This window comes from Carlito syrichta, unplaced genomic scaffold, assembly GCF_000164805.1.
Source record: "Carlito syrichta isolate Samal-C Ts95f unplaced genomic scaffold, Tarsius_syrichta-2.0.1 Scaffold301885, whole genome shotgun sequence".
Classification (NCBI taxonomy): domain Eukaryota; kingdom Metazoa; phylum Chordata; class Mammalia; order Primates; family Tarsiidae; genus Carlito; species Carlito syrichta.
Genome location: NW_007245981.1, coordinates 160,532 through 176,228, shown reverse-complemented (window position 1 = coordinate 176,228; position 15,697 = coordinate 160,532). Strand labels below are relative to the sequence as shown.

Genomic DNA, 15,697 nt, shown 5'->3' with positions numbered 1-15,697 from the left:
AATCCACTCACCTCAGCTTCCCAAAGCACGGGATTACAGGCTGAGCCACCAAGCCCGGCTTGCTCTTTACTTTTTAAACACTTCTCTCATCTCCCCTCAATTTAATCCTCTAAATAAGTTGTTCATGCTTCCTCTGGCATCTTTGGGAGGCTCTGGGGCTTCTCACATGTGTTTATTGATCAGCTCAGACTGCTGTTTCTGCTTCTTTGGCTCCAGGCAGGGCTCATGTCTTCTGTCCTCTTTGCAATGGTGCTGGCACCTCCTGGCCACTACTCAAACCACGTCCTCATGCCTTGGCCCACTTTTCTGTCACTTCTTCATGCTGAAGTGCACCCCATTCTGGCTGGATGCTCCAGGGCTGTTCCCAGTGTTCACCTCCGTGCCTGCTGTGCCTCTGCCAAAGGGAAATAGGCCCCTTCCTTGGGGTCAGCTCTTTCAGAGGGTCTCACAGCAGAGTTGCGTGAGCCCTGAGGCACTGCAGTTCTTTTCATTTTACTGGCTCAGGGTGGGGCCAGGTAATACCCACCCCACTGCACTCAAAATGAACATCTCAGCCAGGTGTGGTGACTCACCTCTGGTAATCCCAGCACTTTGGGAGGCAGAGATGAGAGGATTGCCCGAGCCCAGGGGTTCAAGACCAGTCTGGGCAACTTGGTGAGACCTCATCTCTACAAAATCAAAAAATTAGTCAGGCATGGTGGGGCGGGACTGTAGTCCTAGCTACTTGAAAGGCTGGGGCGGAAGAATCACCTGAGCCCAGCATGTTGAGGATGCAGTAGGCATGAGCATGATATTGCACTCCAGCCTGGGTGACAGAGTGAGACTCTGACTCAAAAAAAAAAAAGAGAGAAAAGAAAAGAAAAGAAAAACACCCACACATTTCCCTGGACATCCTGACTCCAGAGAGATGAGTGTGGCTTGAGGCTCTCCTCAGACAGCCCAGGCTCCATCTTTCTCCAGAATGGTTCATGTCAAAGTCCTCATGGCCTCTTTATGGTCTAGAAAATTTACAATGGAGTCACATCCTACTCTCATTTAACATACACAAACTCATCTACACATGCTTGGCATCCTTTAGGATCGCTGACTGCATCATATATCCAACGTCAAATGGATACAATTCAGCAGAACCAGAGCTAACATTTATTGCAGTTCTTTTCATTTTACTGGCTCAGGGTGGGGCTAGGTAATACTCACCCCACTTACTGTGTACCAGACACTATTCTGATGGTGCCTGTATTCCTATGTATTAACTCATGATACAACATTTCTGTGAGGTGGATACTATTGTAATGCCTCTTTTATGGGAGAGGAAATGAAGCAGAAAGGTTTAGTGATGCCCCCTCCCCCACCACACCTACCCGCCGCAGCCTTCAAAACTAGTCAGTGGCAGCTCAGTGGTTCTAGCATGTGCTCTTAATCTGTGGGATGGTGCCCCTGCTCAGGCCCTGCCAAAAACTTATGAAAGGATGTGGCTGACTTTAGGTGTTCAACAAACAGCCTAAAAGGAAGCAGTGAAGTGCATCATGTGTGTTCAGGATTTCCAGAGGTAATTCTGTCTGCCATTTTCCCTTGACATGGCAACGTTCGGTTACTTTAGAACTTAATTCCTGCATTTGCTGTGTCTCCATTATAATGATGCAGAAAGAGGAGCCAAGTGACAGCAAATATCCAGGCATGCAGATTGAACTCCCCAGCTCATTATTTCTACTTTCAAAGTCTTTGTGGCCCTAAGTCTGCCTCTCTCTAGCATCGAGGGTGCTCTGAAACATCTAACCCATTCCATGTTGAGTGCTTCAAGAGCAGGGAAGGTAGACACACAAGAGACTGGGAGCCCAACAGAATTAAATGACCAGCACAGAGAAGTGTTGGAAGGGTGGCCTCACCTGGAGTCAGAGGAGCAGGGCTTGTTCAAACAGGCTGTCAGGCAGCTCTGTCCCTACGTCCCAAGCTGCCTGTCTCTCCTATGTGTGGGTGATGTGCTCCCAGCCAGGCCCTGAACCCACTTCTGAAAGTCCAGGGTACACCAATTTAGGCTATCACTTGCATCTTGCTGACATGAGCATGAGCTTGAAGAGGGTAACCCAGAGCAGTGATGAAGTCTGTGTGGTGCTTTTTCACTGATCCCTAACACTGATTTCACTTGCTTTCCTAGAGCTGATTGTTGAAGTAGAAGCTGGTGCTCTTCCTAAGTAGAATGCTCTGCACTGCACCACTCTAGGGGTGCCATATGTATTTTGCAACATGAATAGTGCCCCTTGGAGCTAAGCAGGGAACAGCCTGCCCAGACGTACCTGGGTCAGAGAAGCCTCTCACAAGCTACCCAAGTGGAAGAGCCATCACTGTCACAACCCATAGACCTTGCCCACCTGAGCTAACTTCACCCATCTTAATGGGAAACCAAGGCCTACTGGGGGCTCCCTTTCACCCTAGAGCTAACTCTGGGTCAGCTTAGCCTCCAAATGCCCACTGCTTTCCCTTCTGGGCTGGGCCAGTGTCTTCTGTGATGATGTCCATGCTCACGATGCTTCCAACTGTCAAATCTCACCTTCCTGTCTGAAGCTGATTCAACCTCAGTTAAAAGCATTCAGTTACAAGTGGCAGCAGTGGGGAGAATGACAGAGGACGTAAAGGAAAGAAACCTGGGCAAAAGATGTGGAGAGAGGGAGAGAGCTACAAGACAATAATAGAGCAAACACCCCCCTACCCTTCTGTCCACTCAGTCCTCGTGATAATACGGTACAGGATCGGTCACCTTAGCTCTGCTTTACAGATGAGAACACAGGGCAGGTACGTGAGTAACTTGCCTAAGTCCACACCAAGAAAAAGTGGTGGCACCAGGTGTTGGGCCCAGACAGTCTAGTGCCCATGGTCTTGCTCTGACCCATTGCACCTGGCTGAGCATGGAATCAGGGAAAGTCCGGAGAAAGGCAAGGCAGGTCCCTGAACAACCACCTTCCTCTCCCCTAGCTGAGCTCACTGTGGTGGGGAAGATCTCCTTCAATCCGAAGGATGTGCTGGGCCGTGGAGCAGGTGGGACTTTTGTTTTCCGGTGAGTGGCAGCCAGGAGCCCAGGCTGGGGACATGAGGCTCGCAGCCCTTACTATTCCTTTGAGAACCATTCTTTCCAAGACTCCCTGAGGTGGTTAGAGGTTGATGCCTTGCTCACCGGTCCCCCGGCCCCCTTCCCCCTCTTTCCTTTATCTGCTCTAAATGCACCTTGCCCCCATTACCCACCTCCCAGTGGACAGTTTGAGGGGCGGGCAGTGGCTGTCAAGCGGCTCCTCCGTGAATGCTTTGGCCTGGTTCGGCGGGAGGTCCAGTTGCTGCAAGAGTCTGACAGGCACCCCAATGTGCTCCGCTACTTCTGCACCGAGAGGGGACCCCAGTTCCACTACATTGCCCTGGAGCTCTGCCAGGAATCCTTGCAGGAGGTGTGTTGGGGGCTCAGGGAGGGACGATGAGAAGACCCTGGGCTGGAGACAGATGCCTTGTCCCTTGCTGCCCCTCAGTACGTGGAAAAACCCGACCTGGACCGTGGGGACCTGAAGCCTGAGATGGTGCTGCGGCAACTGATGTCTGGCCTGGCCCACCTGCATTCTTTACACATAGGTACCAGCCGTGCCCCTGCCTCTCGCTGCCCATCCTTGCCCCACTGCCTTCTCCCTGAGCAACCTGCTCCCTCTCTGCTCCTTTCTCACAGTACACCGGGACCTGAAGCCAGGCAACATTCTCATCGCAGGGCCTGATGGCCAGGGTCCAAGCAGGGTGGTCCTCTCGGACTTCGGCCTTTGTAAGAAGCTGCCAGCAGGCCGCTGTAGCTTTAGCCTCCACTCAGGCATCCCTGGCACAGAAGGCTGGATGGCGCCTGAGCTCCTGCAGCTCCTGCCACCAGGCAGTCCAGTGAGTCTTCCCATCAAGTCATCAACCAGATAATGGCTCTCCCCTCTCTCTGTTCCCCTCCAGACAAGGCTCCATGTCACTTGTTCTATGACCTGCAGCCACTCCTTCAGAGTTTCTGCTTCTTCATCTTAAAGAGGGCATAATTTATCTCTTCTTACCTAGAGCAGTGGTTCATAGTCAGGAACTATTTTGCTACCCAGGGGCCTTAGGCAATGTCTGGAGACTTTTGACTGTTACAGTTTAGGAGGGAAGTGCTACTGGCATCTTGTAGGTAGATGCCCGGGGTGCTGCTAAACATCTTATAATGCACAGGACAGCCCCTACAGAGGGAATTGACAGAATGTCAATAGTGCTGAAGTTGAGAAACCCTGAGCTAGAATTTCTTTTTTTTCCTGAGACAGGGTCTCTCTTAGTCACCCAGGCTGGAGTGCAGTGGCATGATCATAACTCACTGCAGCCTCGAACTCCTGGGCTCAAGTAATCCTCCACCTCAGCCTCTCAAGTAGCTGGGACTACAAACACGCACCACAACACCCGGCTAATTTTTTCATTGTTTTAGAGACACTGTTGCCCAGGCTGGTCTTGAACTCCTGGCCACAAGCAATTCTCCCACATCAGCCTCCCATAGTGCTGAGATTACAGGTGTGTGCCACCACACCTGAAGATGGTTTTCAATTCTCACTATGCTTCATAATTGCCAGGGAACTTGAAAAAAGATGGCTAAACCTCACACCTGGTAGTTCTGACCTAATCTGCCTGAGATAGGGACCCACATGATTTTAATATGGAGTCAAGTTCAAGAATCACTGATAGCCGAGCATGGAGGCTCATGCCTGTAATCCCATCACCCTGGAAGGTGAAGGCAAGAGGATTACCTAAGCCCACAGGTTTGAGACCAGTCTGAGCAACATGGAGAGACCTTATCCTACAATAAATCAAAATATTAGCTGGGTATAGTGGTATGTGCCTGTAGTTGCAGCTACTTGGAAGACTGAGGCAAAGGATCACTTGAACCTAGTGGGTCAAGGCTGCAGCGGCCGTGAGCGTGCCACTGCACACCAGACTGGGCAACAGAGTGAGATTCTGACTCAAAAAGAAACAGATAAACAAAAGAACCACTGATGTCAAGGGTTTAGGGGAGCTTCAGATAAGCTAATCTAATTTAGTTGGAGCACAAGCAGTGTCTGACTCACATAGACACTTGAGTTTGGGACCTCAGGATTAAAGATTTTGAGTGGCAGTGTATGGGTAGAAGCTGAAGTCATGGAAAGAGATGACAATAACACAAAAAGACAATCATTAAGCAAAGCCATCTCCACTCCTCAAGTCCAGAGAAAGCTCAAAGTGGTGACCTGAAGCCCCAAGATTAAATGCACAGATGTACATTTTATTTTTTTAATTAGATGCCAATACTTTAACATTTGAGAAATTCCACATAAAAATCTAGATTTCTGGATTATTTTAAAAAGTCAGCTCTGGGCTGGGTGTGGTGGCTCATACCTGTAATCCTGGCATTTTGGGAGGCCAAGGTGGGAGGATCACTTGAGCCCAGGAGTTCAAGACCAGCCTGGGTAATATAGCAAGTCCTCATCTCTTATTTTTTTCAGTTGAGCTTTCACTCTATCACCCAGGCTGGAGTGCAGCAGCATGATCACAGCTCACGGCAGCCTCAACCTTCTGGGCTCAGACAATCCTCCCTCCTCAGCATCCCAAGTAGCTGGGACTATAGGTGTGCGCCACCATTCCTGGCTAATTTTTTAATTTTTTTGTAGAGACGATGTCTGACTATGTTGCCCAGGCTGGTCTCTAATTCCTAGGCTCAAGCAATTCTCCTGCCTCAGCTTCCCAAAGTACTAGGATTACAGACGTGAGCCATATGCCTGGCTGACCTCATCTTTTAGTTAAAAAGTCACTTCTGGCACCCTGGCAGAGTTCTCTGGTGACAAAAAGCTGGAGCTAGTGACCAGCTGCCCCTGTAGACAGGGCTCATTAGGTCACCACAGACCTCGCCACTGCTTTTTCGCCTCATGCCTGGCCAGCCTCACCCAGTCATGTTACCTGCCTGCATCCTGTAGGAACGAATGAAGCTTGAAACCTGAACTAGAAGCTCAGTGAGGACAGGGGGGTTTTAGATGAAAACCACAGGTCCCTTTTAATAGTGAAGATGAGAGGGTACTTAGCACCAGAGATGCTGCCCAGGAAGTACCCTGAAGTTCCTGTGAGAACCAAACCCCTGGCTGCCTATCTGCCCGTGGGAAGAGTAAGCCATGCTGACTTCACGGAAGCAGAGATTTTCTTCTCACACCCACCTCTCTGGCCCCCAGACCACCGCAGTGGACATTTTCTCAGCAGGCTGCGTGTTCTATTATGTGCTTTCCGGTGGCAGCCACCCCTTTGGAGAGAGTCTTTATCGCCAGGCAAACATTCTTGCGGGAGCTCCCTGTCTGGCTCACCTGGAGGAAGAGGCCCACGGTGAGGGAGCGCTGGGCCCAGCAGAGAAGGGAGGGAGGAGGGCGAGATGGGGCAGGCCCGAGCCATCCTTCCACTTCCATCTCCAGACCAGGTTGTTGCCCAGGACCTAGTTGAAGCCATGTTGAACCCGCTGCCGCAGGCACGCCCCTCTGCTCCCCAGGTGCTGGCCCATCCCTTCTTTTGGAGCAGAGCCAAACAACTCCAGTTCTTCCAGGTCAGAGGGAAACTTAGAATGTGCAGCCATAATTTGGGCAAAAGTCCCAACTTTGGGTCCTGAGCAATGAGAAGGGGGGTGTCAGGTTGGCTAGGGGAAAACAGGAAGAGCTACCTGGCCCAGGCAGCCTGGCTGCTTATCTAAACCAGGACACAGCCTGGACTCCTATACTCTTGTCATCCTGCCACTCCAACAGTCCACTCCTCACCAGCTTTGCTAGTCCTAGCAGCACCTTGTATGGGAATAGACCCATTCTTTCCCACCTGAGTTGTCATTCATGCTGTGCCTGTACCCAGATAGCCCATTCCACTCATGTGACTGACCTTGAGCAAGAGACTGTACCTCTGGGCCTCAGTTTGCTAATCTGTAGAATGGGGACAGCAGTACCTACCTTATAGGTTGGTGGTAGATAACATGGAAGTGTGGTACGAAGAAGCTGCACTCCCTAAGAGGCAAGGATCTTTATCAGATAACCTAAACCATTCCCCTAAGTCATCTGATGCACTCTTGGCCATGTGGCCTCTGGCACGGTCACGAGGCTCAGGAGCTCTATGGGGTCCTAGGACGTCAGCGATTGGCTGGAGAAGGAGTCTGAGCAGGAGCCCCTGGTGAGGGCGCTGGAGGCAGGAGGCTATGTGGTAGTCCGCAACAACTGGCACAAGCACATCTCCATGCCGCTGCAGACAGGTAGAGGCCACACCTGGGCGAGACTGGAAGGCTGGAGGGGAGCCAGCAGGGTCAGCTCTGCCACTGATTTCCCTACCCACAGATCTGAGAAGGTTCCGGTCATATAAGGGAACATCAGTGCGAGACCTGCTCCGTGCTATGAGAAACAAGGTGTGTTCTAGGACCTGGGTGGGACCTGGGTGGGGCCTGGATCTTGGGCGGGCCTGGTCACAGCTGAGCCAGAGCTCTCTGCCCTACTCACCCCTCAGAAGCACCACTACAGGGAGCTTCCAGTTGAGGCACGGCAGGCCCTGGGTCAAGTTCCTGACAGCTTCGTCCAGTACTTCACAAGCCGCTTCCCACGGCTGCTCCTCCACACGCACCGCGCCATGAAGAGCTGCGCCTCCGAGAGCCTTTTCCTGCCCTACTATCTGCCAGTCTCAGAGGCTGCTGGGAGCTGAGACAGGCTGGCCACAGAGGTGGCCTCTATGTTGGCTGGTGGAAAAGTTGGGCTCACAGCTAAGGCTGGCCTCGGCATCAGAAGAGACTGGCAAAGAGGCTTGACTGCCCAGGGCTGCTGGAGCAGAGATTTGCCCTCCGAGCCCATGACTACTCAGGGAATCCAAGAATAAAAGGAAGATTCACATCTGTTTAATATATATAAAGCCAAAGCGAAGACAGTCCCAAATTCAATAGAAATGCTCTGTACAATTCATATGGTGGGGCTGAGGGGAAGGGGAAGAGGCTATGGAACCCACACCAGAACATGTACAAAAATAACTTACACAGCAACCCCACCTGCAAGGATGTTGCAGCTTTGCCCAGCCCCCAGGGCTGGGAGGCACTTTCAAGGACAGCACCATGGGAGCTGCCAGTGTTGGCCCCAGGTGCTGGTGGAATGAAGAGAGGCACCAGTCTGGGAAGGGAGGCTAGGAGGAAGCCTTGAGGCGGTTGGAGGCTGAGCGTGAGCTCAGCAGCTTGTCCACCATCGTGCGTGCGTAGCGGAGCCGGCTGGCCAGCTCCTTGCAGCAGCCATACTCCTCCAGGAGGCTCAGGCGGTATGTGCGAAAGTCCCGCTTCTCATCAATGTAGGTCACGGCTGCCATCAGTGGGCACAGGATGAGCTTGGTGTGGTCCTGTAAGAGAGGGGGATGGGCAATGAAGATCCCAGCTGCTGGTGTATGTGGGGAGAGGGGAGGAAAGTACCCCAGTTGGTGGAGGGGGAGTCCCCCACCTCACTTTTTTCCTGCCTATTGCCTGCTGCCAAGGACAGGAACCCACTCCCACTCAACTCCCATGGGCCCCACCAGGTACAGAGCCCACCCCAACTCTCTACTGCCCCGTCCACCTCCAGCTTTTACCTGGAAGAAGTTGATCTGCACGGTGCCATTGCTGAGGTGCAGGATGATGGCGCTGCGGGTACGGAACCAGGTTCGCAGGTAGGGTAGCCGAGCCAGTTCATCACCTTCCCGCGGTGTGATGTTGGCACCTGCCTTCAGTAGGTGTTCACTCATGTAATTGCGGAAATACTTAAGGAGGGTGATCTGCGTGAAAATTGAGGGAGGATTCCAGAATTGGAGTCTGGTCCCAGCACGAGTCCTGCTCCCAGAAACACCACGCCACTGGGCTGGCCAGCACTCACCTTCTTCATCAAGGAGTTGGGGTGGGAACTCACAGAGAGGTAGGACTCGGTGCCATCACGCTCTATGTATTGTAGACTCTCACCATCGTTATAGAGGATAAGGCGTGTCGAGTCATTGAAGAGTACTCCTACGCTGTTGTCACATAGCTGATACCCTAGGGACAGGTAGAGGGAAACCTCAGAAGGGAGAAGTAGGAAGTTGGGGGAGCACTGAGAGCTGGAGCTAGAGACCTGGGATGGAGATGACAGAGCACTGAGAGAAGACCTAGGAGCAAAAAAAGGCAGAGGCTTTTATTCACAGGGCTATCCTGAGCCACTCACCCATTCTGGAAGAAACCTACCGAGGCCATACTTGTCCGAATAGTCCACCCACTTGCTGATCCAGAAGATGGGGATGCAGGCAGGATCCTCAGCCTCCTCTGAGACAGAAACAGACAGACAAGCAGTGAGGACCAGCCTCTTCCCCTCTGAACTGCTCATGTGGCCCACACCAGGGAGCCTGCTAGGGACCCTACCAGGGCCCAGCCAAGAGGCCTGGGGTCCCACAGAAGAGCAAAGCAGGGTCACTGTTGCCAATAAGCTCAGACAAGCAACAGCAGATGACATTTAAGTAGAAAGTTACAGCACAGCACTCCAAGTGCCACTCATTCCTTCATTCAAGTTGACCCATTTATTGAAGGCCTGCTGTGTGCCAGGCACTGTCATAGAATGAGCAAGAGACAAAACCTGGTTGGGCTCAGTGGCTCAGCCTGTAATCCCAGCACTTTGGGAGGCCAAAGTGAGTGGATTGCCCGAGCCCGTGAGTTTGAGATCAGCCCAGGCAACTTGGCAAGACTTCGTCTCCACAATAAATCAAAAATTAGCCAGGCGTGGTAGTACGTGCCTGCAGTTCTGACTTCTTGGAAGACTGAGGCGAAGGATTGCCGGAGCCCAGCAGGTCGACACTGGAGTGGCCATGAGTGTGCCACTGCACTCCAGCCTGGGCAACAGAGTGAGACTACAACTCAAACCCCCCCCCCAAAACAAAAACCCAGCCTCATGGAGCTTACACTGTAGTTGTAGGGACAAAGACAAATCAAAAGTATTGACAAAATATGTAAGTTACTTCCATCACAGTAAGAGTCAATTGCTGACATGATCTAGTAGTTTTCCAGTTTGGAGTGATTAAGCAGCTGTGAGCAGACAATTCCAAATACCTCAAAATGTGATGTTCAATGCACACAACAAATCCCTTATTTTATTTTATTTATTTATTTATTTTTTGAGCTGGAGTCTCACTCTGTCGCCCAGACTGGAGTGCAGTGGCTGCTCCCGGCCACCGCAGCCTCGGCCTGCTGGGCTCTGGCGATCCTTCCGCCTCAGCCTTCCAAGTAGCCAGAATTACAGGCAATCCTTTATTTTAAATACAATAAACAAAGGAAGAAATGTTGGATTGTTGGGCGAGAAATGTCAAACCATGAAGCAGGTAAGAAGTGCTAGCAAAGGGGCCAGGGAAATGTTCATGGAGGTAACACTGAGCAAATACTTGAAGAAGGTGAGTGTGAACCACTCAGCGTTTGTAGGAAGTGCATTTCGAGGCGGGGAGCAGTAGGGCCAAAACCCTGATGGTCTCAATGAATGAATAGGAATTCACTACGCAGGTGAAACAGCCTGTGCAGATGTATGAAGGTGGCACTTTGAGGTGCTAGGGAAAGACGACAGATCAGGCCAGGGGTTGTGGCTGATGCCTGTCATCCCGGTACACACTTTGGGAGGCTGAGGCGAGAGGACTGCCTGAGTCTGGGGGTTTGAGACCAGCCTGGGCAATTTGGAGAGATCTCATCTCTACATAAATCAAAAAATTAGGGCATGGTAGCGTGTGCCTGTGGTTCCAGCTACTTAGCAGGCTGAGGTGGAAGGATCACCTGAGCCCAGCAGGTCAAGGCTGCATTGGCCGTGAGCATGCTACTGCATTCCAGCCTGGGCGACAAAGTGGACTCTGACTCAAAAAAAAGAAGACACAGATCAGAAAAATAAGGCAGGAGCCATACCATGCAGAGCCTCAGGTATCAGGCTAACACATCTAGATTCTGATAAACAGGACAATAGGGGACCCACAGGTATTATGGAGACAGGCCTGGACACATCACCAAGACTGTTAGCTGAGACTTCCCCCGCCCAGGCCTCCAGTACCCACCTTGCCTCACCAGCCCTCGCTCTGAAGGCTTGGAAGCATTGACGCTGTGTAGCTGCTGCAGCATGTCACTGAGGTGGCAGTCGACCACCTCGCCTGTCTCTCGAACCACTGGTTCCTCTTTTTCGCGGGGACGCTCAGGCAGGGGGTTCTCCATGCCTAGGCAGGTAACAAAAACAGGGGAAGCTGGGAGGGGCACAGAACTCCCTGCCACAGTTGGCATGCTGCTCCCAGAGAAAAACTTCTACTTATTGCTGCTTTGGGGGAACTAGTCCATGCCAGGTAATCAGAGCAGCAGCTGCAGTGCTCCTGTGACAGGTGCATATGCTCACAGTGAGGCCACAGAACTTCGGATGCTCAGAGTCTCAAAATTGTTCCCCACAAGGGAGAAAACTACCTTTGCAGTGGAAAAATCCACTGGATGTCACCTTCACTGAGTCATCAAGGTTAGCATGACAATGACAACTAAATGCCATGTGGGGTCCTGAATTGGAACCTGGCACAGAAAAAGGGATATTAGTGAAAAAACCAAAATTGATAGAGTCCAAGTCTGGAGTTTGTCAAGAGTATATCCCAGAGTTAGTGTCTTAGTTTTAATCATTATTCTATGGTTATGTGAGATACTGACTCTCTAGAAAGTCTTTTTTGTCGCAACTTTTCTGCATAAGCTTAAAATTATTCCAAAATAAAATTTTAAAAAATGTAATCCCTAAAAATGGAAACAAATGAACTTAAGTTGCACATCAAATTGGTCATATATCCACATTTAAAAAAAAGTATTTCAGTCAGGTGCAGTGGCTCAAACCTATAATCCCAGCACTTTGGGAGGCCTGGGTGAGAGGACTGCCTGAGCCCATGGGTTTGAGACCAGCCTGGGCAACTTGGTGAGACCTCATCTCTACAATAAAGCAAAAAATTAGCTGGGTATGGTGGCACACGCCTGTAGTTCCAGCTACTTCAAAAAAAAAGAAAGAAAGAAAAAAATAATTTCAAGTGACTGTTTCTGAAAAAACAAACTATATATCCTTAGTGAAACATATTCTAAGGACAAGTAAGAATGCAAAAAAATAAAATATCATTTAATAACAGAAAGTAGCCAGGTACAATGGCTCATGACTGTAATTCCAGCACTTTGGGAGACAGAGGCAAGAATACTGCCTGAGCCCAGGGGGCTGAGGTGAGAGGATTGCCTGAGCCCATGGGTTCAAGACTAGCCTGGGCAACTTGGTGAGACCTCATCTCTACAATAAATTAAAAAATTAGCCAGGCGTGGTGGCACATGCCTATAATTCCAGCTACTTGGAAGGCTGAAGTGGAAAGATTGTTTGAGCCTAGTAGGCCGAGGCTGCAGTGTCTATGAGCATGCCACTGCACCCTAGCCTAGGTGACAAACCTAGACTCAGATTCAAAAACATAAATAAATAAAATAATGAAATAACAACAACAGGAACTCATTTACATACACTAGAAAATTTAAGTACATTAGCAATAAGATTTCCAGTTTAAGAGAAAAAAAATACAAGTATAAATCAAAGAAGTAAAAATGTATTATTATGTCTCAATCAGACACTTAAAAATTGCCAAAAGAAAAGCAGTAACTCCACGGTGGAGAAAAAGGTTGCTGTAATACTATTTCAAGGTTAAATTTCCTAAACTTGGTAACTGTGTCATGTAATGTGATTATCACTGTGAGAGACAGACTGATAAACCAAATGTAAAAATGTAACTGGTGAATCTGGGTAAAAGAGGATTTTAGGAGTTTTTGTTTATTCCACCTTTTTTCATGAGGTTGAAGTAATATCAAAATAAAATGTTAAAAGGGGGGAAATCAGAAATATCATCATAAACTCCAGCCCTCTGCTATATGTATTTCCTAATTCTGTCCTCTGAAGAGATCTAGAAGCAATGGCAACCTGAGCCATGGCATGTGGCTTTATGGTTTTATAAGAAAATATTCACCATTTTTAAGAGATGCATTCAGAGTTGAGATAAGGATAAAATGGCAAAATGTTTGGGGTTAACTTTAAAAATACTTCAAAGAAACAAAATACTAGTGAACCAAATATGACAAAATCATGATGATGACTGAATTTGGTGGATATGAAAAGATCCATTGCATTATGCTCTGTGTATATTTGAAGATTTCCATATTTTTTTCAATGAACCACATAAGAGTGATGTTAAAAATTTTCTAAACAAGTGATGAAAAAAAACTTTCCAGCCTTGGCATTCAGTCCATTTTCTCCTCGGACCCAGTGGATTTATCCAGCCATGATAAGGTCTATCTTTCCTGACGGGGCTGAGGAGCAGATCGGCACGAAAACTGCAGATTTAAAAATAAGGCCTGCCCTGCTTCTCACCTGAGCTAAGGGGACCAAGGAGTAAGCCACACACACCCCTAAAGCCTGGGCTCTCTCTGGGGGTCTGCCATCTTGCCCAGACCCTTGTTTTACCTTTATTGAGGACCGTGAGGGGCTTCCGATTGCTGGGGTCCAGGCTGGTTGGAGCAATTGAAAACCTCGGTGGGATGGTGAGGCAGGTGATGGGGAGACGGGCAGGGATGTAACCAGAAGTAAAAAACTCGTCACTGAGCAGCTCATTAATGGTTGGGCGGGCAGTGGGATCTGTCTGAAGCATCTTCTGGATCAGGGAGGCAGCCACGGGGTTTATGTGCTGAGGCAGAGAGAGAGCCATAAACGGACATGAGGGGGACCCGAAGTGTAGAGCTCCACAAAGGGACTGCAGGGCCCCATCCTCAGTCTCAAGTACATTATGGTTTAGAACTTGCTCCAATATTGGCTTTCCTGAGTTGAAAGGTATTGACACTAAGTTGTGAGAAGGATCCTTACTCCTTCCTCTTGAAACTCAAGAATAATCTGGGCTGAGGTGAGAGGATTGCCTGAGCCCATGGGTTCAAGATTAGCCTGGGCAACTTGGTGAGACCTCATCTCTACAATAAATAAAAAAATTAGCCAGGCATGGTAGTGCATGCCTGTTGTTTCCACTACTTGGGAGGCTGAGGTAGAAGGACTGCCTGAGCCCAGCAGGTTGAGGCCATGGTGGCCTGGAGCGTGCCACCCAGCCAGTGTCATCCTCCAGCCTGGGCAAGAGTGAGGAGACTTCAACTCAAAAAAAGAAAAAAGAAAAAAGAAGAAAGAGTAATTTGGAGTAATTTCCCCCCTGAAATTTGCCCTTGAGTACACAGTAGAGTAGCACTTGAGAACACAGGTTTTGAGGTTCTAAAAACCTGGGTTTAAATTCCAATTATGCCCCAGACTTTGTAGGGACTTTGTATCCACATCTGTAAAATGGGGAGACAGCACCAAGCTTAAAGTGCCACAGTAACAGCCTAGCATCAACTCCACACTTACTACGTGTTAGGAAAGCATTCTTTTTTTTTTTTTTCTACTACTTCCCTGACCTGGTATCCCCTATTGCTTCACTATGCTTCAGCGTCTGTTGGCTTCTCGCTCTTCTCTGCACATACCCACCTTTTATTTTATTTAATTAATTAATTAATTAACTTATTTCCAGTTGGAGCCTCACTCTGTCACCCAGACTGGGGTACAGTGGCACGCTCCTGGCCACTGCAGCCTCGACCTGCTGGGCTCTGGCATCTTTTCGCCTCAGCCTTCCAAGTAGCTGGAACTACAGGTGCACACTACCATGTCTGGCTAATTTTTGATTTATTGTAGAGATGCGGTCTCGCCAAGTTGCCCAGGCTGGTCTCAAACTCACGGGCTCAGGCAATTCACTCACCTCGGCCTTCCAAAGTGCTGGGATTACAGGTTGAGCCACCGAGCCTGGCCAGGAAAGCATTCTAAGCACTTCCTGTGTTTAACTCTTTAGCCTTCACCAAAACACCTACAGGTTAGGGATCTCCATCATCTCTTTTGCAAATGAGGAAACTGAGACAAGTCACTCCATGCTCTCACCGTGCACTGACACCTTGTGACAGATTGACTATGTCTGTCATTATGGTGACAGGGTTCTTCACACAAAGACACTAAACTTAAAAGCAGTCATGTGCTAGACTTCCTTTAAATGCATTTATACCAGCTGGGCATGGTGGCTCATGCCTATAATCCCAGCACTTTGGGAGGCGGAGGCAAGAGGCGAGAGGACTGCCTGAGCCCAGGGGTTTGAGAGCAGCCTGGGCAACTTGGTGAAACCTTGTCTCTACAATAAATCAAAAAATTAGGCGAGTGTGGTGCCATGTGCCTCTAGTTCCAGCTATTTGGGAGGCCAAGACGAAAGGATCGCATGAGCCCAGCAGGTTGAGGCTGTTGTGGCCATGAGCATGCCACTGCACTCCAGCCTGGGTGACTCTGACTCAAAAAAACAAAATAAAATAAAATAAATGCATTTATAACATTGGTTGTGAAAATGCACACCACTTTGCCATTGGTAAGCCCTTGGATTCACACTGGTTCACAAGTCTATGAGCTCTTACTGTATGCAGACACTCTGTGAGGTGCTCTGAGGCAGTAACTCCATTTTGTAGAAGGGATACTATGGTTCAGAAGATGCAGGCCACTTGGTCAATGTGTTTTGGCTGCTAAGTGGCAGAGGCCATTTTAAATTCAGACAATCCATTTTCCTTCTTTCTTTTTTTTTTTTTTTTTTT

The 15,697-nt window shown here is 49.3% G+C and overlaps 2 protein-coding genes across 2 annotated transcripts in view; one reads left to right on the top strand and one right to left on the bottom strand.

Annotated features, from left to right (window-relative positions):
• The window catches only part of ERN2 (endoplasmic reticulum to nucleus signaling 2), a 19,958-nt gene extending 12,242 nt beyond the window's left edge, over window positions 1-7,716 (top strand). Inside the window, exons 14-22 of the mRNA XM_008055571.1 lie at window positions 2,971-3,052; window positions 3,245-3,434; window positions 3,513-3,612; window positions 3,704-3,903; window positions 6,228-6,375; window positions 6,462-6,589; window positions 7,153-7,276; window positions 7,359-7,426; window positions 7,525-7,716. Of these exons, the coding sequence (XP_008053762.1) occupies window positions 2,971-3,052; window positions 3,245-3,434; window positions 3,513-3,612; window positions 3,704-3,903; window positions 6,228-6,375; window positions 6,462-6,589; window positions 7,153-7,276; window positions 7,359-7,426; window positions 7,525-7,716 (1,232 nt within the window). The remainder of the gene's footprint in view (window positions 1-2,970; window positions 3,053-3,244; window positions 3,435-3,512; window positions 3,613-3,703; window positions 3,904-6,227; window positions 6,376-6,461; window positions 6,590-7,152; window positions 7,277-7,358; window positions 7,427-7,524) is intronic.
• Window positions 7,717-7,890: 174 nt separating this feature from the next.
• PLK1 (polo like kinase 1) overlaps window positions 7,891-15,697 on the bottom strand; it is an 11,987-nt gene continuing 4,180 nt past the window's right edge. The window contains exons 5-10 of the mRNA XM_008055567.2: window positions 13,524-13,743; window positions 11,074-11,229; window positions 9,239-9,316; window positions 8,898-9,052; window positions 8,617-8,799; window positions 7,891-8,391 (exon numbers count right to left, since the gene is read on the bottom strand). Coding sequence (XP_008053758.1) covers window positions 8,185-8,391; window positions 8,617-8,799; window positions 8,898-9,052; window positions 9,239-9,316; window positions 11,074-11,229; window positions 13,524-13,743 — 999 coding nt within the window. The 3' untranslated portion in view covers window positions 7,891-8,184. The remainder of the gene's footprint in view (window positions 8,392-8,616; window positions 8,800-8,897; window positions 9,053-9,238; window positions 9,317-11,073; window positions 11,230-13,523; window positions 13,744-15,697) is intronic.